The sequence below is a fragment of the Berkeleyomyces rouxiae genome (genome assembly GCF_048999995.1).
Source record: "Berkeleyomyces rouxiae strain 22BRR77 chromosome Unknown BrBRR77_ptg000009l, whole genome shotgun sequence".
NCBI lineage: Eukaryota > Fungi > Ascomycota > Sordariomycetes > Microascales > Ceratocystidaceae > Berkeleyomyces > Berkeleyomyces rouxiae.
The window spans coordinates 84,792-110,919 of NW_027396499.1; the positions used below are offsets into that span (position 1 = coordinate 84,792).

Here is a 26,128-nt window from a genome sequence, read left to right on the forward strand (position 1 = left end):
CACACACCATACACACACCCTGCTCGTACCAAAATTCTTCCCTGATGTGTGTACTGCGCTGCGTACTGGTTGCTTGTTGTCTTTGCTTGGTGTGCTGCTCTAAGATGAGACTCGGGGAAAAGTGTCCAGATACAGCCAGTGCCTTGGTAATTCTACAAGTATACTTGTACCCAAAGGTGAACATGAGGAGGTCCCAAGAGAGGCCCGTCCATATTGTGTATAAGAACCTGACACTGTCGCGATTCCTCTCCTCTCATTCACTTCCGTCTCTACTTCACTGACAGACACTACACTTCCAGCAACTCTTTGCTGTGTCTCTCCTTTCGCTTGTTCTGTTTTGTTTTGCTCGTCCCAAAGCCTTTCCTAGTGAAGACTTTTGCTCACTCTCTTTTGCTACTTCGCAACACCCATTCCAATTTTGACGCTTGAAGCATCAAAAACCACCATCACTTTTAAATTACAACCCAAAACATCCCACACATTCCAACATGTCTGTTAAGACGTTACTTGCCGGCGCTCTGGTTCTTGCTGGTACCGCTAAAGCTGCTCCGACAGATTCGAAAGCCAGCGCTAACCCTGATGGATTCATGAACATGGTCTACTACACTGACTGGTATGTCATTGAAACGAAGCACAATGCTGTATCTACTTGTTTCTCACTAACACGTGCACAGGTCCATCTACGCCCGTGACTTCCCGGTTGCTAACATGACCGCTAACACGCTGACCCATGTCAACTTCGCCTTCCTGAACGTTCACAAGAACGGCACCGTTTTCTCGGGTGACGTTTGGGCCGACATTGAGAAGCCCTTTAGCGATGAAACCCCGGCTACCTATGTCGACGACAATGGTGTCACCCAAACCAAGGCATACGGCTGTGTTGGCGAGTTGTACAAGCTCAAGGAAAAGAACAGACGCCTCAAGACCCTCCTGTCAATTGGTGGATGGACTTGGTCTACTAACTTCACCTTCGTCGCTGCTGAGGAGGCCAGCCGTGATGAGTTCGCCAAAAGCTCCGTGAACCTGCTGCGCGATTGGGGCTTTGACGGTATCGATGTTGACTGGGAATACCCTAAGAGCAAGGCCGACGGTGACAACTTTGTCACTCTTCTTAAGCGGGTTCGCCAGGAGCTAGATGACTACGCCGCCAAGTACACGCCTGGATACCACTACCCATTGACCATTGCTGCTCCTGCTGGTCAGGCTAACTACCAGTACCTTGACATGAAGGGCCTCGGTGAAGTCCTTGACTACGTCAACCTTATGGGTTATGACTACGGTGGCAGCTGGAGCGCGGCGTCTGGATACCTGGCTAATGTCTACCCCTCCACGGAAAACCCTGCTTCTACTGAGTTCAACACCGAGGATGCTGTTGAGGCTTACCTGAACGGCGGTGTTCCTTCCCACAAGCTTGTTCTCGGCATGCCCGTCTATGGCCGCTCTTTCGACCAGACCGACGGTATGGGCAAGTCCTTTGTAAAGCCTGCGGATGACAAGGTCTTCGAGGCTGGTGTCGATGGCACCTGGGAGATCGGTGCTTGGGATTACAAGGCTCTTCCCCTCGAGGGCGCCGAGGAGTTCGACGACAACAAGGTCATTGGCCACTACTCCTATGACAAGACCAAGAAGCAGCTCATTTCCTACGACACTCCCAAGATTATTGCTTCCAAGGTCGATTACCTGCGCAGCAAGAAGCTTGGTGGCTCCATGTTCTGGGAAGCTAGTGCTGACAAGCTCGGCGAGGGCTCTCTGATTGCCGCAGCCTACGAAGCCCAGGGCGGCACCTTCCGTGCTTCCTGCAGCCAGAACCAACTGAACTACCCTGACAGTATCTTTGTCAACATCGCTGCTGCTGGTAAGGGTGCTAGTGAGGGCAGTGACTCACCTGCCACTACTTCTGCTGCTTATGCCTCCAGCACTGCTTCCAGCACCGCTACTGCAACTGCTTCTGCTGCCAGCTACGCCTGAGCACTTGGCTAAACCTCCCTTGTCTTTTACTGTTATAACTGGCGGAGTACATTTGACTTTCATTTCCGGCACTTTTGTTAGGTGCATATTTCAATTCTTTTTTCTTTTCCCAGGGAAGATCGTCCGTGCTTGGACCATTGAGGCTGAAGTCGCTAGATCTGATACCAGGGGCTTCTTTCCATGTTTCATCTTAGTTTATTCCCACATGAATCTCAAATCAGGCTGTGTGTTGAAGAATCAGCATTGAACTTAATCTCCGCAAAGTAGGCTCTAACTATTTTAAACCGCGTACATCAAACGTTCTGACGTCACTTCCATCTTTGGATAATCAGTGCTGTGAGACGTCACACAACATGTTGTAGTTATGTTGTCTGAATAACATCGTCCGGGGTTATTGGTTTAGGGTTTTAAAGAGTCAGCATACACCTGGCCTGTTCAAACCCCTGCAACTCAGGGTGACTTTGTATAGTTACTTCTTTGGCTGCTTGCGAAAGGTTTTTCCCCAAGCACATTCGCTCTTCTCTTTAGGTTCACCGTCTATACCTCTGTAACCTCTCATGTCTAACCCAATTTTTCTTCTCCGTGTGTTATGGGCTGACCCCCGACCTTTTTTGCCGACCATATTTCTCGGCAGCTTCGTGCTGGCGGGGTACTATTGTCTTGTCGATTCTCAGCAACGTCGGGGCTATTTTGACTTCCTCGCTCATATCGGAGCTTCCGATACTTTACTCGATGGGGTGTCACTTATGCGCGAGTTCACTGGAGTGCCTGAAATCGATGAAGTTGCCCAACACGTAGTTATTTCCTCGTGGCCATTAGTCAGTGGTGAAATGCCAGCCTTGACGCTGTTTGGCGTTTACTATCTCGGGCAACTGATGGCGTTGCATTCGGTGGTAACCATTGGAGGCCTAAGAGCAGGCAACGTGCAGACAATAATTGCATTGCAAGTATTTTTCAAGTGTGAATGGAATTTCAATTCTTGGCTCTAACACATTTTAGAACTTCTATCTGGGGCATCTTCTACCAGTGTATTCCATGGGGCATTCTGATGCCTGTATACTGGATCTCTTTCCTTTGGATTTCGCCGATTGCTACCGCACAGGGCTTGGTTGAAAAAGTACAGACTTCTTACATCAATCTTGCTGCAGCCATGGTTTTACCATGGTCTATCATCATCGGATTTGTTATTCCCTCTGTATTGGTCGCCTTGCCTACCTCCGTCGTCCCCAGCCACAATCTTAAACAATTCTTGATCGCTGTGTGGCAGTTATATCCCGTGTATATTGGCGTTCTGCAATTTACCCTCACTGAGCTGTTCAAGCTCGTGTTCCGCGTACCCGTAGCAGAGAAGCAGTCTGCCGAGAAAAGACTGGCAGCCCAAACACGCATGTATGCTATGCTGGCTAACATGACCAGCCTAGTTCACCTCGGTGTTCTCTGGGTCGCGCTTTCACCTTCGCTTACATCCCGATTAGGGGTGAGTCCCGACTCGCCGTGGACACAGATTTCATTCTATGATACATTTGTACCGGACCTTCCCAACAGCCAGACTGTCTTTACATCAGTATCACAAGGAGCTTTGACACAGCTACAGTATGATATGCTTTTTGCGACCGGCAGCTCTATGGCATTTACATTGTATAGGGACGGGTTCAAGTTAGGAAGCATTGTCATCATGCTACAAAGAATGACGCTCTATGGACCGGCAGGTGCAGTACTAATGTGGGAACGGGAACAGGACGAAATTGTGTTAAGGGCAGCCGCGCAGATTGAAAAGGCAGACAAGGATCATAAGGATTAGTTCTGTTAGTGAAGGGAAACAAGTATCAAAGAAGTGAATTTTTTAACCTCTGCTAAAACCCCCTTGTTTTTGACAATATCAATGATCAAAGAGTCAATTCTTTGTTGAAATATGAAGTTTTAACTAGAGAGTGTTTGTTAATATGAAGATTTAGGTTTGTTTCACAGTAGAACTTGAAACGTAGTCATTGTTTTGTTGCGCCTGTCTTTATGCTTTTGATGATCTTTGTATTTCCCGTAATGTCGTTTCTCAAAAGCTCTCCTTTGGTGTGTCGTTGCCACGAAGAGATCAACATGGCTGTCTTTGAATCTAGGAATTGTATTTGCCAATATGAGAATACTGCTGTTTGAAGCCTGCTGATTATATGAAGGCTCTGTGCAATATAAAGGCCGGATTGATCCACGTTGAACAAAAATTGATCATCCCATCACGCTCATCACATTGTGTGTAGTAAGATCCCATTTCACTCATTCTTTCAACTGTAATCTGTAGGCTGCATTGACTGGTAAGTCCCTTTCCCCCCATCTTATCTACTAAACTGTTACAGGATCTATCCCCCCATACAACATGAACCTATCAAGGGAAAATTGCGAGCCCACTCGAGGCCAGTCGATAATAGACCTCAACAGATACAAATGAGTTATTGGTAAGTTAACACCCCTTTTCATCGTTGCATTAACAATCGATAGTTCCTGTGCATTTGTCTAGTGAATGAAACCACTGAAGCCCTGTCTTCGAAAAATAGAGGCGCTTCCATAATACTGTCAAGTAAGTACTCACCCCTCCCTCCTCAGTTGAACCTCACAGATTGGTATGTAGTACATCGGTTTCTGGGAAAAGTATGCGATTATTTTTTTACTTTTTTTATTATATTAGCCTAACCATATTGTAAGTCCCTCCCGTGCCACCCAATCCGTATTCACTAATGTCGCGCAGATTCTTGAATTATTTGGACGATTTTCTTGACGTCAAAGCCGAGTCGACTGGTCAGGCTTTCAGTCTTCTTCTCCGCCACATTAAGAAAACAGGTGTTCGATGACGTGCATAAATACCACTGCGACAAATAACGGATGGCTTTAGACTTGATTAAACTTTGGAGCCTTCGTGGGTCAATCCAGTGAGTCCGTTGCTTTCCAGTCTTCAAAGCCTGATCACATTTATCTAACACCAACCACCAGCGTCTAAAAAACCATTATAATGACCTTATTCTTCGCCTTTCTACTGCAACTTGAAACATAATCTTTGATGTGACCCGAAGTAAAGTCTGTGTAGAAGTATTATGAAATCACAATGCCATACGTGCAATTGCCTGATGGAACAGTGGGTGTTCTTGAAGAGATTAGCAAACTTAGAAACTACGCCGTTTGAATGGCAAGTCCATTTCTTCCAGATCTATTGGACTCGAGAATAGCAACTGCCTCTCACAATGTAAATATTTACCAATTTTGATTATCTTCGAGACCAGCTACTTTTCCACCCTCCCCTCTTCAAACCTGACCTTGGAATTATTAAAACTCGGTACTTCCTCCATATCGCCCATCGTCAAAAACATGCCGGTCGATTTTGCTATCTTTTTTCTTTTCTTTGCCATGACTTACAAGTCTTATCACTGGCTGATTGCGCAGCCACATACTCCCAGAAGAAATTAATGCCAATACGGCAGTGATAACAGCGAAAATGTGAGTGATTGATGTCAAACGGCCGGTCATCTGCTTTATACCTGTTAAGTTCAGCAGCTGTTCTAACTCGTGTTTTACCTACAGTGCTTCTATCAGTGTTTAATAGGAGGACTCACTGTTGTCCTGTACGGAGAAGTATCCGGAACGTCACAAGTTCAAAGAGTTCAATGAAAGAGAATGTATTCAATGAAGGGGAAGAAAGGCGAACGATGATCGATGCCTTCTATTCTAGATACTATGGAAGAGAGGGAGAGAGCAGCCCTTTTATGCCCAGCAGTCCATTGATGTCTTGTGCTAGAGTCAAGTAGTAGTCGGAGGAGAATGCCTAGTGAAGCTTAGAAGCAAAGTCTAGTCCGAGCAAGAAAAGGAGAAGTACGGCCTTTTGTCGTTCAGCTTCCACTAGGTTGGGAACTTTTACAATGGCGTTCCTCTTGTGGCGATTTGTGATGTTAGAACGTGAACGAGTTGAAGGCAATTCCGATGTAGTCAGAGGAGCACAACCCTAAGATGCTTCTATTTGTAGGGTTGGCATGCTGACAATATCAACAGCTTCTCCTCTCCAACCAACTCTTTCAGTCCCGGCTTGTTAATCTACTCCATGAACTCTACAGGGCACAAGGATGCTTTCCTCGTATAGGGATAATCATTACACCGTCAATGTCAACACTGGAGTCAAGCTTTAAAAGACATATCACGAAAGTAGTAAAACTATCAAGTATGTCTGAAAACTGTATGTATATGCTAGCCTAGGGTCTAAATTTATAACTGGGCTAAAAAGAAAAATCAAAATAGGCGAAGAAACGAATTGAAACGAATTGAAAGAAGAAAAGAAACGCAATATTTACATCACAAGAACGATTGACGTAACTGACCCAATCCTATACCTAGACATAGGATGTTGCATCGGGAGAGTCACAGGGCTCCTCCGTAGTATACGTGACCGTAACGGTTGACTTGGGATTCTTCGTGATGGTCGAAGTCAGTGTCTTAAGGGTAGTCCACAATGACTGTGGAGTCGTTGTGCCAGTTACAGTAGGGGTGACAGGACGAGTGTAGTTTCCAGTGGAGGTCAGCGTGACGAACTTGGAGGTGTAGACAGTAGACAGTGACATGGTCTTAGTAGTAACAGGAGATGTTCTAGTTTCGGTTGAGATGCAAGTTGTGCTCTTGGTGGAAGTAGGAGGAATGACCGTGGGGGGAAGTTGAGTATGCTTGGGATCAGAGTGGCTCGGCTTGGAGGGAGAAGGATCATTGTTTCCGGGGTTGGACGGAGCAGGGCCGTTGTTTCCGGGGTTGGACGGAGCAGGGCCGTTGTTTCCGGGGTTGGACGGGGCGGGTCCGTTGTTTCCGGGGTTGGACGGAGCAGGGCCGTTGTTTCCGGGGTTGGACGGAGCAGGGCCGTTGTTTCCGGGGTTGGACGGAGCAGGGCCGTTGTTTCCGGGATTGGACGGTGCGGGTCCGTTGTTGCTGGTGCTGGAAGGTACAGGAACGTTCGAGGTAGGACCATTGGGTTGAGGGCCAGCAGACGTAGCACTGTTGGCACACATGGCAGACTCTTCTGCAGCATCATACAGGGCACTGTAAGAAACAAGCTGTCAGTATAGTCTTCACTCTTATCAAACAGGTATAAAACTTACCCATGGTCCGGAAGCATCGGTGTGTCATTGGCACCAGTCAGATCGAGAGGGTCCACAACGTTGCCGGCAGCATTTCCCTTATTAAAACCACACGCACAAACATCGAAGTGATCTTTGGGGACAACCAGGCTCTTTTGTAGCTCCAGCGGGGCGGTGACGAAAGTAGCAGTGCCGCCCATGTGAACGTGCCATTCCATGTGGCAGTGGAAGATCCAGGCACCGGCACGCTTGGCCAGGTAGCGAATTACCACGTACGAGTTACCCTCAACAATGACGGTGTCACGGTACAGAGGTGAAGCAGGAATCTGAGAAAGCGTGCCGTTGAAGATGCCGGCACCGTGGGCTCCGCGACCAACGACCTGGAAGTGGTGACCATGGAGATGGAAGGGGTGGTTGGCAGGGGTACGGTTGTTGAGAACAATCTGGACTACAGCCATCTTGTCGGTAATAACAGTGTTGGTGTCGCCATAGACTACAGGGTTGGTTGCATCCTCGCCTACTGTGAGAGCAGTGTAGAGCGTGGGAACCTTTTGGTCAATGTACATCTCGCCGTTGAGGTAGGCACTTGAGGAAGAGTTAGAAGTAGTACACAGTTGGGGATAGTTCTGGGATACTTACCGAGGCACGCCTTCAGCATCTAGAGAAAAGCTGAAGTTCTTTCTGTACTCGACGGTGTAGTTGTGTGCGGGCTCGCGATCATAGGGCTGGTGTAATCATGTCAGTACATTGTCGCACAAAGTCTTTGTTTAGTAGACTTTATTCTCTTCTTGTAACAACGGGAAAGGCTTACACTCAGAGTCCACTCATCCAGAACCGTAATAGGAGAGTGGATGACTATCGGGGATGGCTGCGCATTGGTCGCTGAGTACTGAAGCAGACCGGTAGTATTGACGGGAAAGCCCAGTTGGGGTTGGCGGAAGTTGGGGTTCATATCGAGCATCACAAGGTAGGGGTAGTTGGCACTAGCATCAGGCTTGGCCTCAATAATGACGCTGTAGCGCTGACCGGCACCGACAATAAGGCGATTGGTAGTCGTTGCAACAACTGGGATACCATCGGTTTCAATTACAGTCATGGAATGACCGCCGAACTCGATGATAGTGTTGGCCAGGGCTGAGTAGTTGATGATGCGGAAGCGGTACTTTTTGCTAGGGGTCATGGCAAAAGCGGAGTTTTGGCGTTCATTAACTAGTGCCGAGTCGGCAATCGGGGGACGGAAGTTGGTGTTGTTGGTGCTCAGTAGCTCTGATAGCAGGGTGGGGACTTCATCGTTGTACCAATCTGAATAGCGTAACAGATGTTAATATTGAGTCGTGTTTCATCAGAGTTTGTGTCACGAAGTGGATGTCACTCATGGGATGGATATAGTATCATCGTGGCGGGCTTATCACTTACCAGAAACGCTCATGAGATACTCTTCATCGTACTCGGACTTGTGAGGGTCTTCGGGGTCATGCACGATGAGAGGTCCACGCAGTCCATCGGCGTATTGACCACCCTCATGCGAGTGCCACCAGTATGTGCCGGCCTGCTCCAGCTCAAATTCGTAGGTAAAGTTGTGGCCGGGAGGAATAGCACACTGGCTGACAGCTGCAGCACCGTCCATGTGTGGAGTATCAGTCATGTACAGACCATGCCAGTGGAGACTGGTGGTCTCATTGCCAAGGGCGTTGTGGACATTGACGATAATACGGTCACCTATCTGGCCTTCAATAGTGGGATTGGGCCACTGGTTGTTGATTCCTGGGCGGTTTTATGATTGTTAGCATACAAAAGAATTCGGGAACCACACTTGACTACTATACAACAGGAAGATGACTGACCAACAACGGGACGACCGAAGCCATTTGGTGCCTTATTAACCCAGGTGACCTGCCAGTCATAAGTTCTAACAGCTGCCATGGCCACCGAGGCAAAGGCGGCAAGCGAGAGAGAGGAGCGCATGGTAAGAAAATTAGAATAGGCAGAACGAGTGATGTGAAGTTAAGCAGAGAAGGTGAGAAGATGAAATTAATAATACAGATTAATGCAAGAAAGAAGCCGCAGCGCGGCAGAAACGAGTGTCAGAAGAAAGAAGATTGAACAAAAGAGGCCGATCTCACAGTGGCCCTGATGATCAACTCTGTTAGATTCTGCCCCAAACGGCGTTGCGATCAGAGCTTCTTATACATGTTACCTTGGCTGATTTTCAGCGGTGATAGCTCCCTGGGCATCGTATTTTTGGCCTCCCTTGGACTGACAATGGCTTCGTCCATCAAGTGTCCCGTCTTTCTTTCTCCCTAGCTCGCCCAATTAAGCGACGCCTGGATGGATGCAACGGGGAAAAGAAGGCTCCCTGTCCCGTCCCTTTGTTTCTTTTTCTTTGCTGATCCCTTCTTCTACCAGTTGCAGCATCTGACCTTAATCAAAGTTGGCGTGCCGTGTCTCAGCGACGACAGGCTTTCATAATGCATCTTCACTTGCACTCTAAATCCGGGCTAAAATCCAAGTGTCTCTTGAGCGTCAGATTCTATGCGGGCTGTTGGGGATTTGGCTGCAAACATCATAACATATCTGCATCCAGTCAGTCACCCGACTCAACCAGAGCCTAGGTCACGTTGATATCCAACTTTCTTCGTTCGTATCTCTGTGTGACGCTAGGTCGCTTAACGCCTCTGTCAAATATCTGCTAAACAACCAAAAAGGATTCGCTAATGGGGATTTGTTGTCCCTTTCAGTCGGGCGGATTTGACCATGCACTTCCTTCGACAGCTGCAGCTGCCAACGCATACAGCCTAGGGTCTTACGTCTGGCATGATGTCGCTTTGTCGTTGAAGCAAGCTCAAGGTGTCTCTAGCCTTTTCTAGCCATGGACAATAGATAATTAAGATTCTCGACCCGTGAGATTCTCCAACCAGTCACGTGCATGCAAAAACCAAAGCTAGAAGCACTTAGTCCATTTGCCCCTGTGGCCTGCATGAGCCCCTGCAGTAGCTCAATCTGTCCTAGTCTACAGGTCGCCATTTCTTTGAACATGTATTTGTGGATGTTAGTTAATTAAAAATAAGGGCAAATGAAATATGTAGTGCGAGAGGTGAAGAGCCAGTCAGTAGCTGACCAAACATGCCACAAATATACCTATGTATGTAGTATTGGTCAAATGTGTACCTGCATGATCAAAGACGAGGACACTGCTCCTAAAACAACATGCACGTAGGCTATTTCCAAGAAGCTGTAGATAGATGCAACTAAATGAACATGCAGAGTTGTAGCCACATGCATACAGGTCTCTCTTCGAGGAAAGACATGGCTTACACGATATAGCTGGAACTGCGGCTCGGAAAAAGACAAAACAGGGCAAAGTGGATGTGCATGACGATGTGATCTCGTATAAAATTGCACTGGGGGTTTGGGTTCAAGTCTATAGTTTGTTTTGTCGAAGCCTCTCTATACAAGTGCAGGTGAGTGTACTCCAATGACACACACTAGCTAGAGACCTTGGCTTCCTCTAGCCGCTTGACAGATTTATGGATTTATTCATCGTACTTCTTGTGATGATCATTATGTGTCGTATGTATCGAAGGATGGCTTACACACAAAAATGTCAATTCGATCAATTCATTAGTGTGTGTGGACTCGAAATCCTCCTTGTGCAACACTCGCCCCTTCCCCACGATTCCTCGGCTTCTCGTCTCGTCTGTCTTTTAGGCATTATTGTCAACACTCGCTCAACATCCATTCCCGGACTTTCTTCTGCTCAAAACACAAGAGGCAAAATAGGGCTGCGCTCGTGACCGAATCCATCCTCTAGGTGCATCAAAAATGCGGGTCAATGACATGAGACATTTCAGGGTTATTGTTTTGTACTACTTGTGCTTGGGTATACATATACATACATCCGTACACATGCATATTTTGCACATTCGACTCCGGAGGCAATGTCTCATTTGAGAGACAACGTCATGTTACCATCAGTAGCATTAATTCAGACTTGCCTAATATATGCTGTCTTACCTATTGGACAGGAACCATTGCTAATACGAGCCCAAGTGTAGACTTGGGCTTGTAGGGTTAAAATTGAGTTACGGCTTGTAACAGTCAAGCCATGATGTAATGTACTACCCCTCACATCGCCCCAATTGCCCACAAATAATGGTAATGGCACAGTGAGATTGAACTGCTTGTGTGTGCTCAACAATAATCCCTACCTTTTCATGCATACTACTCCCCTGTACTTGCTTATACTAGTACACTCGAAAGTCGTTGTTGATGGTGCCCTCCTTCATATTCTCTCCCCTTTCTGTTTCCAGGTATGCTTGTACAATGAAAGAGAAAGTCTTCATTGGACAAGTATCAAAATCTGGGCAATGATGTTCCCTCTTACACTTCTTACATATAACTAGTTCTAGTTCTGTAAAATCGCCTGTTTTTGAGAGAAAAAGACAAGTTGAATCATTACTTGGGGATAAGAACTAGATGGCATTTTTCGACTCTACAGATCATGTCTTGTCAAAACCCCTTGTGTAGTCTCGTGAAGCATAAACTCTATCTGCACTCCGAAACCCTACTGATTGTGTTTGCGTTCGGTTACTTCAAAGTAACCTAATTCAGCCAGCCTCAAGTCTAATCTCTTCAGCTTCAAGTTAAGAATGGCTCTGAACTCCTCGATGGTGAAACTCTCAAAGACAACAGGATTACTAAAAAAGAAACCGCCCTTTGGCTTCAAATAGAAGAAGCAATATTTACTATATATATCCTGCCTCTTTGCCCAATAGGCGCATTTCAGAACTCATAATCGTTTTGTTCATGTTGAACTGAGGTTAGGCTTTATTTGTAACAACTCCAAAACTTTGAACAACCAAGCTGGTAATCCAAAAATCACACATGATATCTGTCACGATGCCGGTCGTATGTCGAGAATCCCTCGCGAGTAGACAGGTTAATAAAGACTTTTAACATCAACATCATCATCAACATCTGTCACGATGACCCAGCCATGACACCCTCCCTTGCCTTGTACGATAACCCGGATTGCCTGGAGCTTACACGTAAATTTAGCTGGTTCGCTTGCCCGTATCGGACTTTATCACCAGAGCTCTGTTGCTACATGATTTGTGAATCCGTTGGGCTTTGGATTGCTATATCTCAGCTCAGGACCTTCAACGCGATGAAACTCGAGACGCCAAAATCCGCCTAATGCAGGCCTGCTTCTGTTCGCCTAGATTTGCTCAGCCTTGAGAGCTTCATTTCTTGATCTTGTCTACGATAAGGCTCGTCAGTTTCTGGGGTTTCTCGAGCCATATACCCAAAGTGGCCACTTGAGGGCCCTTTTTTTAACTCAAGAGTGCTTCTCCAGGATATTGTTCTAGAAAATATAAAAAATCTTTTGCAAGACTAAATCAAATCATCCCTCAGAAAGATGTAAAGCTGAACACTTGCTCTACTATGTCAATCTCGAATTTTCACATATACTTTAAACATGATTATCACGAATAAAAAGAGCTGCGTTTTACACTCACTTTTCAGACACGCCTTTGTGTTTTTCCATGATATACGCTGAAAGAACACAGAAGATTCAAGTGAAAATAACAAGTCCATTGTGTCAAACTCCAAAGCTCGGCCCTATATTAGCCATAACCAGTTCTTCTCTTGGTGATCTTCTTTGTTGGAAATCGGGTCGGGTTACACAAGTACAGTTAGTTCACGACAGGCTCACTTGAACCTAGAAAACCACATGTAAAACATTGCTTTTCGAACCACACATTCTATGCGTCATACAAGTTAGGCTACATGCTTCTTGTATCATACAGCGTCACCTTCGCACGGCTGCTTTCTACAAAGAAGTCCGCGTAATCATCTATGGAACTACGCCCTATAAATTGGACACTTGACTGTAACTCGTACTCTGGCCGAGGACGAGGGACAAGATCTTAAGCATACAATGGCTACTCTCTTTTTCTCAACTTTTGGGCTTGGCCTATTGTACATCAAATCCTCATGATCATTCCGCCAGTATCCAATAGGAGGGATTATCGCTGTTCTTGGGCAGAAATAAATGACCGGTAATGTCACAAGTTCTAATACACATGATGATGAGATTCAATATTCGGGAAGAACAGAACGATAATAGGTGCATGTCCAAGAATTGAGGTTTTCGTGTAGTTGAATTCGTGACAAAAACTACCCGAATATTACAACATGATCACAGCTAGCATTGATTTATCGAATGGTCAAAGTTCGCATCAAGCATATTTTCCAAAAAACGTGAAAGCTGGAAGAAGTAACTAGGTATTCGACAAAGCTACTTGAAAACATGCTAGTATACAAACCCCAAATAATCATCCAAGGCCAAGTACTGTAAGATATAATCGAATCCTTTTCAGGCATTCAATGTTTCTCATTATAATATTTTGTTCGGAAGTACAACTACCGATGGACAATAGTGCATAGCTACGAGGGGTATGGTATTGCATTCTATAAAACTTCGCTAAGCCTTGATTCTAGATAATCAAGATTTCTTTCGTGTAAAGCTCAAGCCCGTTCTTTCTTGTTAAAATTGTACAGTCTCTGCCTCTTATGACTGAGTCTGCCAATGCATTGAATCAAAGCATCATAATCAAAGGCTGAAATCAGTTGTTTCTCCGGAGGGAAAAAATGATAGTTTGACGGCGTAGCTATATTGGCGGTTGAGTACTGGATACTTTTTCACCTGCTTGCTTGCATACTGAGTTTGATCATTGTAAACAGTCTGTATGTTTTTCATTGTACTCTTCCTGATATTGATGTCTTGAGGGTAAAAGCGTCTGTCGCCTGGGTTTTGCCTACCCCATCAACCCTATGAAATAGCGGAAATTTCGACATTAAACAATGCTTCATGAAATATACTTCCCTTCATTGGAATACAGCTGTAACGTAGTTTGCTGTTGTTCAATTTTCTTTGAAGCTTATCTGTTTTGCCTACGGCTAGACTGGGACCGGCGCTGGTTGTCGGCCCTGAAAGACTTGCCGTCGCCCTCCCCATAATTCTATCGTAGCTGGTCATTTTCTTTTGTTCTCCGTTCTAATTGGACTTGTACATTCTAGATGCCCTTAAGGAGCGAAGAATAGCTCCGATGGCAACCGCAGCAAAACGTCATTCGCGAGGGGAAAGCTCGCACCCAGCGCGGGACACAGGGTGGTCACGACAGTGTCTGAAGGGACATGAATACCTTCTCCATGCATTTTTTCGATGAATAGTGGCGTGTTTCCACTCGGTGTTTGAGAACTTGAGAGCTTTGAATATCCGGTTCGCTGTGCTTGCGTGCTTGTGGCATTCTTGTTGAAACCGAACAGGGCACTCAGCGAGCAGCTCAAGTCATGTTTGAATATGAGGCCAAGCCGGAGAAACGATTGAATGGAATCACATCTGCTAGTTCACATGCGACATGTTGTTTGCTTGAAGCCACGAACTCTCTCTCTCTCGTATCCTAGCGCCCATGGTTGCAGAGTTCCCTGAGACGTACAGCAAATCTTGGTGGCGATTTGACACCCAAAACAAGACAGGCCAGGGCATACAACCTTACTTTGGTCAGGGCTCCTTGTCCATGAGTAAGAAAACAATGGATGGAATCAGATGCGCTAAAAAGAAAAAAATCGGATTTCTGGAGACTGGCAGCTGCGAAGGACCGAGGAAAGGCCTACGGCCTAGTCTAGTAGCCCAAGCTAGCAAATCTGAAATTTGCCAGCAGTCACATTCAAAATGCTGGTATATACACTTTAGATTAGTATTACGTACTATTCCTCACTTGCATCTATGTATGTACAGGCACAGGTTCAAGTCTTGGGTTTTCTTAGATTCGTAAAGCATCGAATTCATGGTCGCAACACTCAAAAGCCTCAAAAGCCGCACTCAGCCTTAATAATGCGGGTAAGCCACAGGTCACAGACGAAGCACTTGCTGACCGGGCTTTCCAGTATATTTTTCATTACGGAAGCAAAACGGCTCCGGAACACATGCATAAAGGGAAACCGCAGAATGGAGAACCAATGGTATTCCTGGCCCTGGGCTGGGATGTATTTGGAAGTACGCGACTCGTAGTTGTGGTACCGAGCCTGACAAGCATGTACACCCACTGTAACTACATACTTACATACTTGCATGCATCCGCTCATGCAGCATGTAATAGTGAATGTAGGTACACAGAGATGGGCTGGCCGGCTACGATAAACGACGGAATTAATATGAGCCACACAAAAATGCCACTGTACATGCGTACGAACATGCAAAAAGTGCCCCTACCGCATCGCACGCCCACGACTTTTGAGACCCGAGCGCCGTCACCGGAGCCAGGCGCCGGCCCGGGCTCAAACGTATCAATAGAAAGGATTCAAGTTCATCCATACAAGCCAGTTCTATGCAGCGTACTTTTTGACTGTCTCCCTGTCGTAAACAACACGATAGTGAGCACTATATACTATCAAACCAGACGCAGTAGCCTGCAAGACGAAACATGATCAATGTCGACGTTGCCGGAATTGGAGGCGCTTGGAGTGCCGAGTGTTCACGGCGTGCAGTGCAAGTTCATTGTTGTAAAGGGGCGAAACATAAGGAAAGTAACTGGAGAACAAGGAGGGAGAGGCGGTGGATAAAAGACGATGTGGAGGGCGGCTACGCCGCTACCGGGAACAAGAGTACGAAGAATAGTGGAAACGGAGAGGCGGAGAGATGCATAACTGGGTGGGAGAATTCTTTTAGACGAAATAAGGCTAAGGCTAAGCAAGAGTGGTTTGCTAGGCTTAGCGACAGAAGATCAACTTAGAGCTTGCAAATCTTTGAGAGGTTGAAAAGATCAGCTAGGCGTAGTGAGTACACCTGGGCAAGCATTATGAAAAGTTTTCATGTTGTGTTTTTTGGTGTAAACACAAGTAGCTACTGCAAAGCGGCTTTCGGTCTCATAGACAGCCCAGCCAAGAAAGTCAGAGTAGACCCGAGAGACATGAATAGAGCTAAGGAGCGGCTGGAGGTACTTAGGATTGTGTAATTCAAGAAAAGACCAAAAAAAGAGGGCAAAAAGGGAGAAGAAACCGGCTGTGACACGTGTGGTGGCAAGTGCTGTCAAGTCAAAGAAAGGCACGTTGCGGACTCGGCCTCGAGTCACGCCTCCCTGTGTGTACTACTTGCCTAGATCTAGATAGTAGTTGTATGTAGACACACTTTCACAGGAGGCAGCTGCCTGACACCGGGGCAGCATTTGCCCTGTCATGCAGTCTTGTCGCGTGGTGAACCTGCCATTTTGGCGTGAGGGCACAAAGAAAGTTATGGAGTTATGCACGATCATGCACAAGCCCGTTTGCAGGTACCGGTACAAGCCCATTTGCAACCCACTGCACGTTTCAGGGCAATCTTGCAGGTACTAGTACATGCTGTGTGACTGTTGGATTTATGTCGGGTCGTGCATAGGACCGACGACATCTCTCCCTCTCTTTGTGTTTTTGTTGACCACCACTGTGAAAATTGGGTACAAAGAATTTCACCTCACTTTACCACTCAGGCTCTTTTACACACGTTAATAATTCTCCTTCCGCTGCCAGGGCCTTTCTGTTAAAAACTTGCTCTGGCAGCTTCCAAGTACGACATATGTATCTACCACCACTTCGATGGCAGGCATGATTCTGGGTTTATTTTTTGTTTGTTTCCGACCTTCCCCATGCCGTGCTGTCTTACTTCTTCCCCCTTCCTTGGAAGCTCTGGAATCATTCGTCCGGTCCGTCCTCACTGCGGCTACCAAGGCAACGCCCAATGGAGAATAACGGAAGAAAAATGTTTAATTTTATCCCTGCATAAAATATCATCTTAGCCTTCTAAGCTAGCCCTGATGCTAGGGCCAAATGAATACCCAGCCTGCGGGCGCCCCCATTTTAGCCCATCAATTCACGAGCTCCAGAAGCAAAAGAGCAGAGAAATCTTTGCTGGGCGGTGTCTTGCCATCGATTCCCTGTCCGCGCCTCGCCACGCGCCGGCGATGGCAACATGTGGCTCGGCCTGCCGGGAGTTTGCTGTGGATTTCTTTTTTAACTTTTGGCTTTTGTTTCTCTCTTCCTTACCCCCTTGTTTCTGTAGGCCTTCTTTATGTCTTCTGTTGCTCATCGTACCATGACATCCGTTCACTGATGGCAAAAACTGCATCACAGCGCAGGGGACCCTTGGTCGCTGCACAACTCAGCTACTTGTACATAATGGTACTATAAATATTCACCACAGTAGGTCTCGCATGCACTATAAATACAGCATCTGCACTGGACCATGTGCTGGGAGGCACTCGGACTATCAATCGCCTCACGCTTCTCAACGGGGGCGTCTAAACGGCCATGAGTACAACATGCATATAGACAGGCCACCTGCAGCCAAACACGGATGCCCAGTAGGGACGAGCTGGCTGGAAGCGGTGGACTTCTGCACCCCAATATAGTAATTCTCTTCATGAGGGGTGCTTACTTGGCTTCTGGCCTGTTTGAACCTTTGCATGTATGCTTGCTTGGCTTGGCTGTTTGTTTGCCTCAACCGCTTGCGAGGGCTCTCCGCCATCACCAACTCATGTACTTGGCTCAAGCTTTGCTAGCTAAACAATGGCGCACCCATCAAGCAGGCTTGCTTGCAGGGACTAGCCCAGACAATATGCTGCGGTCACTTAAACAAGTATGCTTCAACGTGTGTACTTGCCAGGAAGGACCAGCTCACATATAAGCCGGCGCCGGCCCGCTGTCTTGATACCAGTTATTCCCGTGCTCTCTTCACGCTTAGCTCATTCGGCTTATTCTCTCTTTTTCATTCCTTCGCAATCCATCCAACTGCCGCCTACGCCTACACAAAACAAAGCAGTAAAGCAACGTTGTCTGGTCCGTCTTGAACAGGGAAGTGGAAGTCCAACACGTACAGAACGTTCCGACTCAACAAGGCCTCGTCCCCTCCCTCTGGCTCGTTCATTTTCCTCTCCTTCTTCCATTCATTTTCATCGCTGCTTAGCTAGCCTATCTTTTTCTCCTCCTCTTCTTCCCTCTACCAGCCTATCTTTTTCTCCTTGCTCTCTTCCACACTCTTTGCTGGTTTTGTTTTATATCTGCCTCTCCTTCCAGTTCGATTCTCATTCTTCTCCTTGTTCTCCATTCCTTGTCTCTCTTAGCCACACGCCCCTCCCCTTCCCTACTCCACCATGTACGACGAAAAGTCTGCTGCCGCCGGCAGCAACCCCAATACCACGGCCATGTACGACAACAAGTCGGCTACCGACAGCACCTCCAAGTCCTTTGCCGACGTCGATGCCGCGCCGGCCTCCCCTGTCGAAGGCTCGGCCCTCGCCGCCGCTGAAGTCTCTGGTGAGATGAAGCGTGACCTGGGCTCGCGCCACCTGCAATTCATCGCCATTGGTGGTACAGTTGGAACTGGTCTTTTCCTGGGCACCGGTAACGCCCTGGCGACTGGTGGCCCTGTTGGCTGCTTGATTGCGTTTGCCTTTATGGGCTTGGTTGTGTACTCGGTCATGACGGCACTGGGCGAGATGGCTGCGTACATTCCCGTCACTGGTTCGTTTGCTGCCTATGCCTCACGCTTCGTGGATCCCTCGCTGGGCTTTGCCATGGGCTGGATGTACTGGTTCTCGTGGTCTGTGACCTTTGCTCTAGAATTGACGGCCGCCGGTATCATCATCCAGTACTGGAACGACTCGCTGAACATTGCCATCTTCATTACTCTCTTTCTCGTCATCTTCACCGCCCTCAACTTCCTGCCCGTCAAGATCTACGGTGACGTGGAAATGTACTTTTCGCTAATCAAGGTCGTCACCATCGTCGGTTGGGTTATCTTCGCCATCTGCGTTAACTGTGGTGTTGGCAAGCAGGGCTACCTGGGTTTCACTTACTGGAAGAACCCTGGTCCCTTTGTCGAGACCCAGGCCGAAGGCCCAACTGGCCGTCTGATTGGTTTCTGGGCCGTCATGGTTACTGCTTCCTTCTCGTACCAGGGCGCTGAGCTCGTTGGTATTGGTGCTGGTGAGACTGCTGATCCCGGCAAGGCTGTTCCTCGTGCCGTCAAGTGGACCTTCTGGGGTGTGCTCACTCTGTTTGTGTCTACCGTCTTCATGGTTGGTCTGGTCGTCCCCTCTAACAACCCGAGCCTGAACTCTGACGCCACCGATGCCTCGGCCTCGCCTCTCGTCATTGCCGCTAACCTGGCCGGCGTCCCTGTGCTCCCCGATATTCTCAATGCTGTTCTGCTGACTGCTGTTCTGTCGGCCGCCAACTCCAACGTTTACTCGGGCTCGCGTATTCTTGTCGGTCTCGCCGAGCAGGGCCATGCGCCTGCTTTCCTGAGCCGCAGCAACAAGCATGGTGTGCCCATGGCTGGTGTTCTTTGCACGGCCGGTGTCGGTCTGCTGGCCTACATGAACCTGTCGGCCTCGGGCAGCAACGTCTTCAACTGGCTCCTGAACATTGTGGCCATTGCTGGACTTATCACCTGGTCGTGCATCTCTGTCAGCCACATCCGCTTCCTGCAAATCCTTAAGCAGCGCAACATTGACCGCAACACTCTGCCCTACAAGGCTCCTGGTCAGCCGTGGATGTCCTTCTTTGGCGCCTTCTTCACTATGCTGGTGACCCTCACCAATGGCTTCCAGAGCTTTATCGACTGGAGCACCGAGGGCTTCTTCACGGCTTACATTAGTGTCATGATCTTCATTGTGCTTCTGGGTGCCCACAAGCTCATCTACCGCACCAAGATGATCAAGATTGAGGATGCCGACATCAGCTTGCCCGAGCGCGATGCCCAGGGCATGCTCATCAAACGTGATGCCCAGGGCAACATCATTGTCCACACTGGCCACTAAATCTCAGATGCCTAAATCGAGTGTCAGTGCCAATTCTATGGCCACACACCATATCTGGCCAATCTAGCCTGGAGGAGTGCGAGAGAGCAACGCACAATAAAGGGCAAAGGTTTTTGAGTCTCATTTTCTCTTCAATCTGTATCCGTGATACTGTGTTTGATTTTAGCCAGCATCTTTTCATTTCATTTCCTTTGTCTGCTTTGGGGGCTCGTTTCACGTCTTTTTACTTTCTTCTACTTTCTTTTATGCATTTTCCTGGTCTTTTCACTTTCTTCTGCATTTTGTTAATAGAAATGATTTTTGCATTATTCATTTGATTGACATTTTCTTTGATATGTATATCCGTACTGTCTATGTTGTTTGTATTTCTTCGATGAGGCTTTATTTGTTTATCAGAACATGTGTACTTTGTTGATTATATCAGATCTTACTGATAATCGGGCTATTCAAATAGCGACGTCGAATTCAACATGTAAAAAAAAAAAAAACTCTACCAAATAGGCTCACCTTGCTCGGCCTCCAAAGAAGAAAACCGTGGCAAAGAGTTGCATTTTCCAAAACATGCAAATGCAATTCAAGCTTTTCCTTAGGGTTGTACTAAATCCTCCGCCGCTGTCAAATCCTTCAGGGTTATGCATACAGGACCAACGACACTTGGGTTTTCCGCGGAAATGTCTGATCACACATTCGGGCTAGCTGCCACGGAAAAAGATGTCGTGATCGTGATATTTTCTGCACTTTCCATGCTCCGTGCGCTATCGGTTTTTATGATGATCCCGCCCTCCTTCTCCCCACACCAAAGCTGCAGCCAAGTGGTCGATATCAAAACAACCATCAGTGTCTCACCTAAGATAAGACGTGGTGCTACATACGCTACCTTCTGCCTCATGTATTGGGTATGATGTCCGAGGAAAGGTGGTTTGCTCAGTGTGTATATGCAATCATACGCAGATCTTGTGGGTGTGTGGTAGTAGATGACACCGTAGTATACAGCCCGCTCCATCACTGTGCTGGCTGATTGGCCCTTCGCGGCGTACACGGTGAAGGTCTAGTCGAAGGACGGCCCGAGGGTTATATCACTCCATGGCTAATATCCTGTGCTGTGTATGGTATAGGTCTGCCTTCTTTCCCGATCAAGCTAACATTCCGAGGCGCTCTCTGATCGAAGGGGGAAAAAACTTGCCCTTGGCACCACCCGGCTTAAGCGATCTTGGGAACGTCTTCTCGGCGTATTATAAGAGCTTCAGCTACTGAAGAGGAGGGAATATAATCGGACAGCGTGTAATTTGTTGGTTAGAAGAGGAGAGTAGTGAAGTGAAGATTGCCAAGCCTTCAGCAAAAGTTTTATTCACTGTCGCTGATGTGCTGGCCAAACTAAACGTGGACGTGATACATAAACCTGGGCTCTGGCTCTCTTTAAACGATAAATGGGTCATCTTCTAGCTTCACTGGCCCTTCTTTACAAACCGTCTTATTTTGTCCTGTGTTCCTGGGTTTCTTTTCATTGTTTACTCTTCACCGGAAAACCTCGGCCAGTCTCCGCAACGGGATCAACTACCTCTGCTCTCTAAATCCTTAGTCTGTCTTTCTCCCCTCTTTTTCATAACTACCCACAGATCTAACGTATCATTCCTCTATTCCACCAGTTCTTTTTCTATTCTATCTATACGATAACCCCACGCTTGATCTGTGGATGAGAAACAATGAAGCACACCACCATGGAACAATATTCAGATTCCGCCTTCACATCTCTTGCTCGTGACACCATCGCATCTACAGCCGCCACCGCCGCACCAATCACTTCATGTCTAGTCGAAGGTGTTCAAGATCCTGAAAAGAAGTCTTTGCCATATACCCCCATGCCTCCATCCTCTGCTTCTCCTGCTACTAGTCCTGCCGCTCACGACACGTGGACCGACCCAGAAAATAAGATTCCCGCGAACGATATCACACCCACTTCGCCGGGTCACATAACTTCCCGCTCCGAGTCTGAATCTGACTCTGATTCACCACCCAAAGACTCTTATCTAGAAGCATCACGGCTAGCTGACTCCGAGGTTCCAGATGGCGGTTATGGTTGGGTTGTTGTGGCAGCTTGTGCTGTTAACTTTTGGTGGGCTCTAGGAACTACTTATTCTTGGGGTGTCATTCAAGAGGCTCTCGGGTCAGAGAACCTTTCTTCGCCTGCCACCCTATCTTTTATTGGTGGCTTGATGGCTGCCATGATCTCAATAACTGGCTTTGTGAATGCACGTTTGGTCTACCGCTTCGGAACTCGTCTATGTGCCTTAGCTGGTGTCATATGTATGGGCTCAAGTGGAATCATCAGTTCTTTCATTACTAAAAGTCTTGGTGGGCTCTTTTTCACATCTGGCGCCTTGATGGGTCAGGGCATCAGCTTAACCTTCATGGTAGTGTCCCTTCTTCCCTCTCAGTACTTTTCTCGGCGTCGTGGGCTGGCCAATGGTATGATCTTTGCTGGTGGTGGCTTTGGTGGTGCCGCTATCAGTGTTGGTATGGACAAGTTGATTAACAGTGTTGGCTTGCCGTGGGCCTATCGTGTGCTCGGATTAACAACGCTGGCTACCGGAATTCCTGCTTCATTCTTTATCAAACAGCGAGTTAAAGCCAAGACCCCCCCAGCTCTGCTTGATTGGTAAGATATAATCTCGTCTAGTTCCAAGTCAGAGCTATAGCTATGAATTTTTCCAAGGCAAGACTAACCGTCCCTCTTCTTTCTTTAATCTAGGCGGCTTTTTAAATCCAAGTCATTTAGCACCGTGTTCATCGCAAGTGCCATTGGTTGCTTCCCTCTCTTTGTACCTCCCTTTTTCCTGCCTTTGTACACAAAGTCACTGGGATTTTCATCTGGCGTCGGGGCTGGTCTAGTTGCTGGCTTCAATTTATCTTCAGCCTTTGGTCGCATCATGTGTGGTCTCTTCTGTGACCGATTTGGTGCTTTGAATACGCTGCTGCTGTCCCTCATTTTGACTACAATTAGTATTCTAGTAATCTGGCCAGTCTCCAAGACTATCGGACCCATGTGTGTCTTTGTCATCATCAATGGAGCCGCGAATGGAGGCTTCTTTTCTACCATGCCAACTGTCGTTAGCAATGTTTTTGGCAGTGCGCGAGTCGGCAGCGCCATGGGGATCATGGTCATGGGCTGGTTCGGTGGATATCTATTTGGCGCCCCAATCGCTGGATATATTTTGGATGCGTCAGGTGGTGAGGACGGTGGTCTCGAAGCCTATAGACCTGCTATGTATTATGCTGGTTCTTTAGCCGTGGTTTCTGCTGTGCTAGTTGTATATGTGCGATGGCTCAAGACGGGAAAACTCGTCGCACTGGTATAGAAAGGACGTTTGGAGGAATCCATACAGGATGTCGATAATAAAAAAGGGAGATAGGTAGCTCGTTTTGAAAAATGTATGCTTATGGTTGAATTCTTGCGGTGAACATCCCGACACAAAGCTTGTCAAGTTGGCAGTATTCGTGAATACAAGAAAGTTATGACTGCTGTTATGCTACAGCCAAGTCATCATCTGTAAGAAGCTGTTCTTCGCAAAGCTCTTCATAGACGACCCTTGATTTGCTCTCATGCTCGCTTGAGATGCTAATTATTAGTCATTTGTGTTCCTCTGCCCTTTTTTTCGTAAAACCACGGCATCCTTAAGTTTTTAGTTGGACAATACAATTTTCAGATACAGAGGCAGCCGTTGAGAAACTACATTTGCCACTTGCATCTTCGACTTGGAGTATTAGCGGAGCTTGTTCTTACTACAGTTCTCACTTAATGAAGATAATGCAGGCTGAAAATTGATAAGTCAAGGTATATAGTAGAGGATAAAAATCAAGGCACAATATACACTTGGACAGGCCGATTGGGTAGGTTTCTATGAAGGATCGTGTTTCCCTCTTCGAGTGCCAACAAACTGCAACCATTCCTTGTCGCACAAAGCAGTTCCGTCATTACCAGGTTAGGAAATAGCCTATTCGTCTATCAACTCATCAACGCTACTCACAAAAGATCGGACTGCGAATCCAAGCTCTTCTGTTTGGTGTATAAGAAGTGTAAACATGAAGATAAAGGAGACTTCAGAACCAAAAGCGTGAAGCTTTCCATCTTATGCAACTGGATAGCCATGCTATGCTTAGTTGTGTTCAACCCTGATTTGATTTGAATGATTTTATTCTTTTACGTCTACCTACTGTTATTTCGCAGCAATACGACGGCATATTCCGGACGGAAGCAGTCGGATGATGTCATCTTCCAAACTACTCCCGGGCGGTCAGCGATTGCAGGTGCGCATAGACTTCAAGCATCTCCTGTGACTTTTTAGGGTCCGGCATTGAAGCCAGGAGGACTCTCTGTCCAGCGCAGCCCGGAGGCGAACCTGCGGGGTTCCAGGGTTGGTTACCTGGTGTTTTTGGTTTGCAACAAACCGCGTGTAGTCTAGTCTAAAAGGCCACCGGCTCTCGGCACGGGGTTTGTCCCCGGCGGATTACGCATGGTTTTGTCCTCTTGCGGGCATGGCCGTTGCTGCATTTTTTTGAGAGTTTTCCCTCCTCTGTAGTTGGTGGACGGGAAAAGGACCCCCCAAAACCTCCTCATGGAATCCTTCTCGACATCTCCTTCCGATCCTACTACCTCGTCTCCTCCCAATCTAACCTTCCTCTCCCATCTCTCTTCCACTCTCATCTCTCCTTCAAAATCCCACCTTCATGTCTCGATGCTGGCAGTGGGTAGTGGCCGGGTAGTCTCGGGGCGCTCGGGCTATTGTCTTTCTTCAAGGAACTTGAGATTGCGGCGTAAAACGCTGGCAACGTGACTTGTTGCTTTTGTTGTTTTCAGAAGCTTGTCAGCAAATCTCTGGCTCCACGGCCTCGGCAGTGCCCTGCACGTCCACCAGTGTCCTCGTTCCTTTGGCCGGTTGCAAGCTCGGCACCCGCGTGGACAGTTGTGTTCCCATCGGTCATGGTACTCGTCAAAGTCACCATCTCCGGTTCTGGCCGCCAGGATGTGGCCTAGCTCAATCCTGGTGAGGCCGTCGTAGCGGGAGACACGGAAGGGGGGTTTGGCGGGGACACCAGTTCCCAGTGGTCGGTATCCTTTTTGCTTCTGCCACCATTCTCCGTATTCGAGACTTAGACGGTCTCGCCTCCATCTCCGTGCTCCAGCCAGGCTGACGCGGGGTTCTGTTGTCGTCTGTTGGCACCCCAGTTTTGCTTGCGCGTCTGCCAGTTCGTTGCCTTCCAAGCCCATATGGCCTGGGACCCACAGCACATGGACTCTCCTCCCAGGACTCTCGCTCGCCCAGCGGCGAAGGGTTGTCTTTGTCTCACCAATAACATCCTGAGATGTGCTGTTTCTGGTGGATGGGTTGCGGAGGCGGTTCACTATTCCTTGGTTGTCCAGACAAAGCCAGATTTCCTCGGTACCATCGCGCGCCGTGACCCGCCTCGCTGCTTCGAGAGCGCCAATCGCCTCTGCGTCGGCCACTTCCATCCATTTTCCCAGAGCTACGTGCCCTTCCTCTAGCGTAGCCCCATCTTCCGTAATCACCCAACCCGCGCCCGCATTTCCATTCTCGTGCTTCGATCCGTCGGAGTAGGCAATGATCGTTCCCGGGGTGGCCATCTCAACTTCCGCTCTGTGTGCCTCTGCTTCTTTTTCCTTGTCTAGCCACGTTCAAGACGGCATGTCTGGCCCAGCTGCGTTTAGCCTGAGCCTGGTGTGCTTCTCCATTTCAGCAGGTAGCAGTTTTCGTAGCCTCACCACCACTGGATTGTACTGCGGCCCTCGAAGTAGATGCTTGTCGTCGAGTCTATGCCACCGTACCGCCTCTCGTCTCTTTTCATCTTCCAGGAGGAGCTCGAAAGGTGGGAAGCTTGCCGCATGGTGTATGCATTCTCTTGGCGTGGTGCGATACATAGGGAAAGCCGCCCGTAAGCATTTTTTAAGGGCAACATGTGTTCAACCCTAGCCCTAACCCCACTGATTTGATTTGATTTTCTTCTTTTACGTCTACCTACTGTTATTTCGCAGCAATACGACGGCATATTCCGGACGGAAGCAGTCGGATGATGTCATCTTCCAAACTACTCCCGGGCGGTCAGCAATTGCAGGTGCGCGTAGACTTCAAGCATCTCCTGCGACTTTTTAGGGTCCGGCATTGAAGCCAGGAGGACTCTCTGTCCAGC

General features: G+C 47.7%; 6 protein-coding genes across 6 annotated transcripts; 4 read left to right on the forward strand and 2 right to left on the reverse strand.

Moving 5' to 3' along the window:
- Positions 1–488: 488 nt before the first annotated feature.
- On the forward strand, positions 489–1,968 carry BROUX77_006598 (uncharacterized protein; the record flags this gene model as incomplete). The annotated part of the gene is made up of 2 exons (XM_073751601.1): positions 489–613; positions 675–1,968. The coding sequence occupies 2 exons, from the start codon at positions 489–491 to the stop codon at positions 1,966–1,968; spliced, it is 1,419 nt and encodes a 472-aa protein (XP_073602745.1).
- A 557-nt stretch (positions 1,969–2,525) lies between these two features.
- Positions 2,526–3,769, forward strand: BROUX77_006599 (uncharacterized protein; the record flags this gene model as incomplete). Its single annotated transcript, XM_073751602.1, has 2 exons — positions 2,526–2,911; positions 2,968–3,769. 2 exons carry the CDS (start codon positions 2,526–2,528, stop codon positions 3,767–3,769), a joined length of 1,188 nt encoding a protein of 395 aa, XP_073602746.1.
- Positions 3,770–6,332: 2,563 nt separating this feature from the next.
- BROUX77_006600 (uncharacterized protein) lies at positions 6,333–9,029 on the reverse strand (the record flags this gene model as incomplete). Its single annotated transcript, XM_073751603.1, has 6 exons — positions 6,333–7,026; positions 7,086–7,649; positions 7,704–7,789; positions 7,876–8,366; positions 8,481–8,828; positions 8,909–9,029. The coding sequence occupies 6 exons, from the start codon at positions 9,027–9,029 to the stop codon at positions 6,333–6,335; spliced, it is 2,304 nt and encodes a 767-aa protein (XP_073602747.1).
- Positions 9,030–18,253: 9,224 nt separating this feature from the next.
- BROUX77_006601 (uncharacterized protein) lies at positions 18,254–19,924 on the forward strand (the record flags this gene model as incomplete). Its single annotated transcript, XM_073751604.1, has 1 exon — positions 18,254–19,924. One exon carries the CDS (start codon positions 18,254–18,256, stop codon positions 19,922–19,924), a length of 1,671 nt encoding a protein of 556 aa, XP_073602748.1.
- Positions 19,925–21,642: 1,718 nt separating this feature from the next.
- BROUX77_006602 (uncharacterized protein) lies at positions 21,643–23,280 on the forward strand (the record flags this gene model as incomplete). Its single annotated transcript, XM_073751605.1, has 2 exons — positions 21,643–22,580; positions 22,674–23,280. The coding sequence occupies 2 exons, from the start codon at positions 21,643–21,645 to the stop codon at positions 23,278–23,280; spliced, it is 1,545 nt and encodes a 514-aa protein (XP_073602749.1).
- Positions 23,281–24,701: 1,421 nt separating this feature from the next.
- BROUX77_006603 (uncharacterized protein) lies at positions 24,702–25,565 on the reverse strand (the record flags this gene model as incomplete). The annotated part of the gene is made up of 1 exon (XM_073751606.1): positions 24,702–25,565. One exon carries the CDS (start codon positions 25,563–25,565, stop codon positions 24,702–24,704), a length of 864 nt encoding a protein of 287 aa, XP_073602750.1.
- Between the last annotated feature and the right edge of the window lie 563 nt (positions 25,566–26,128).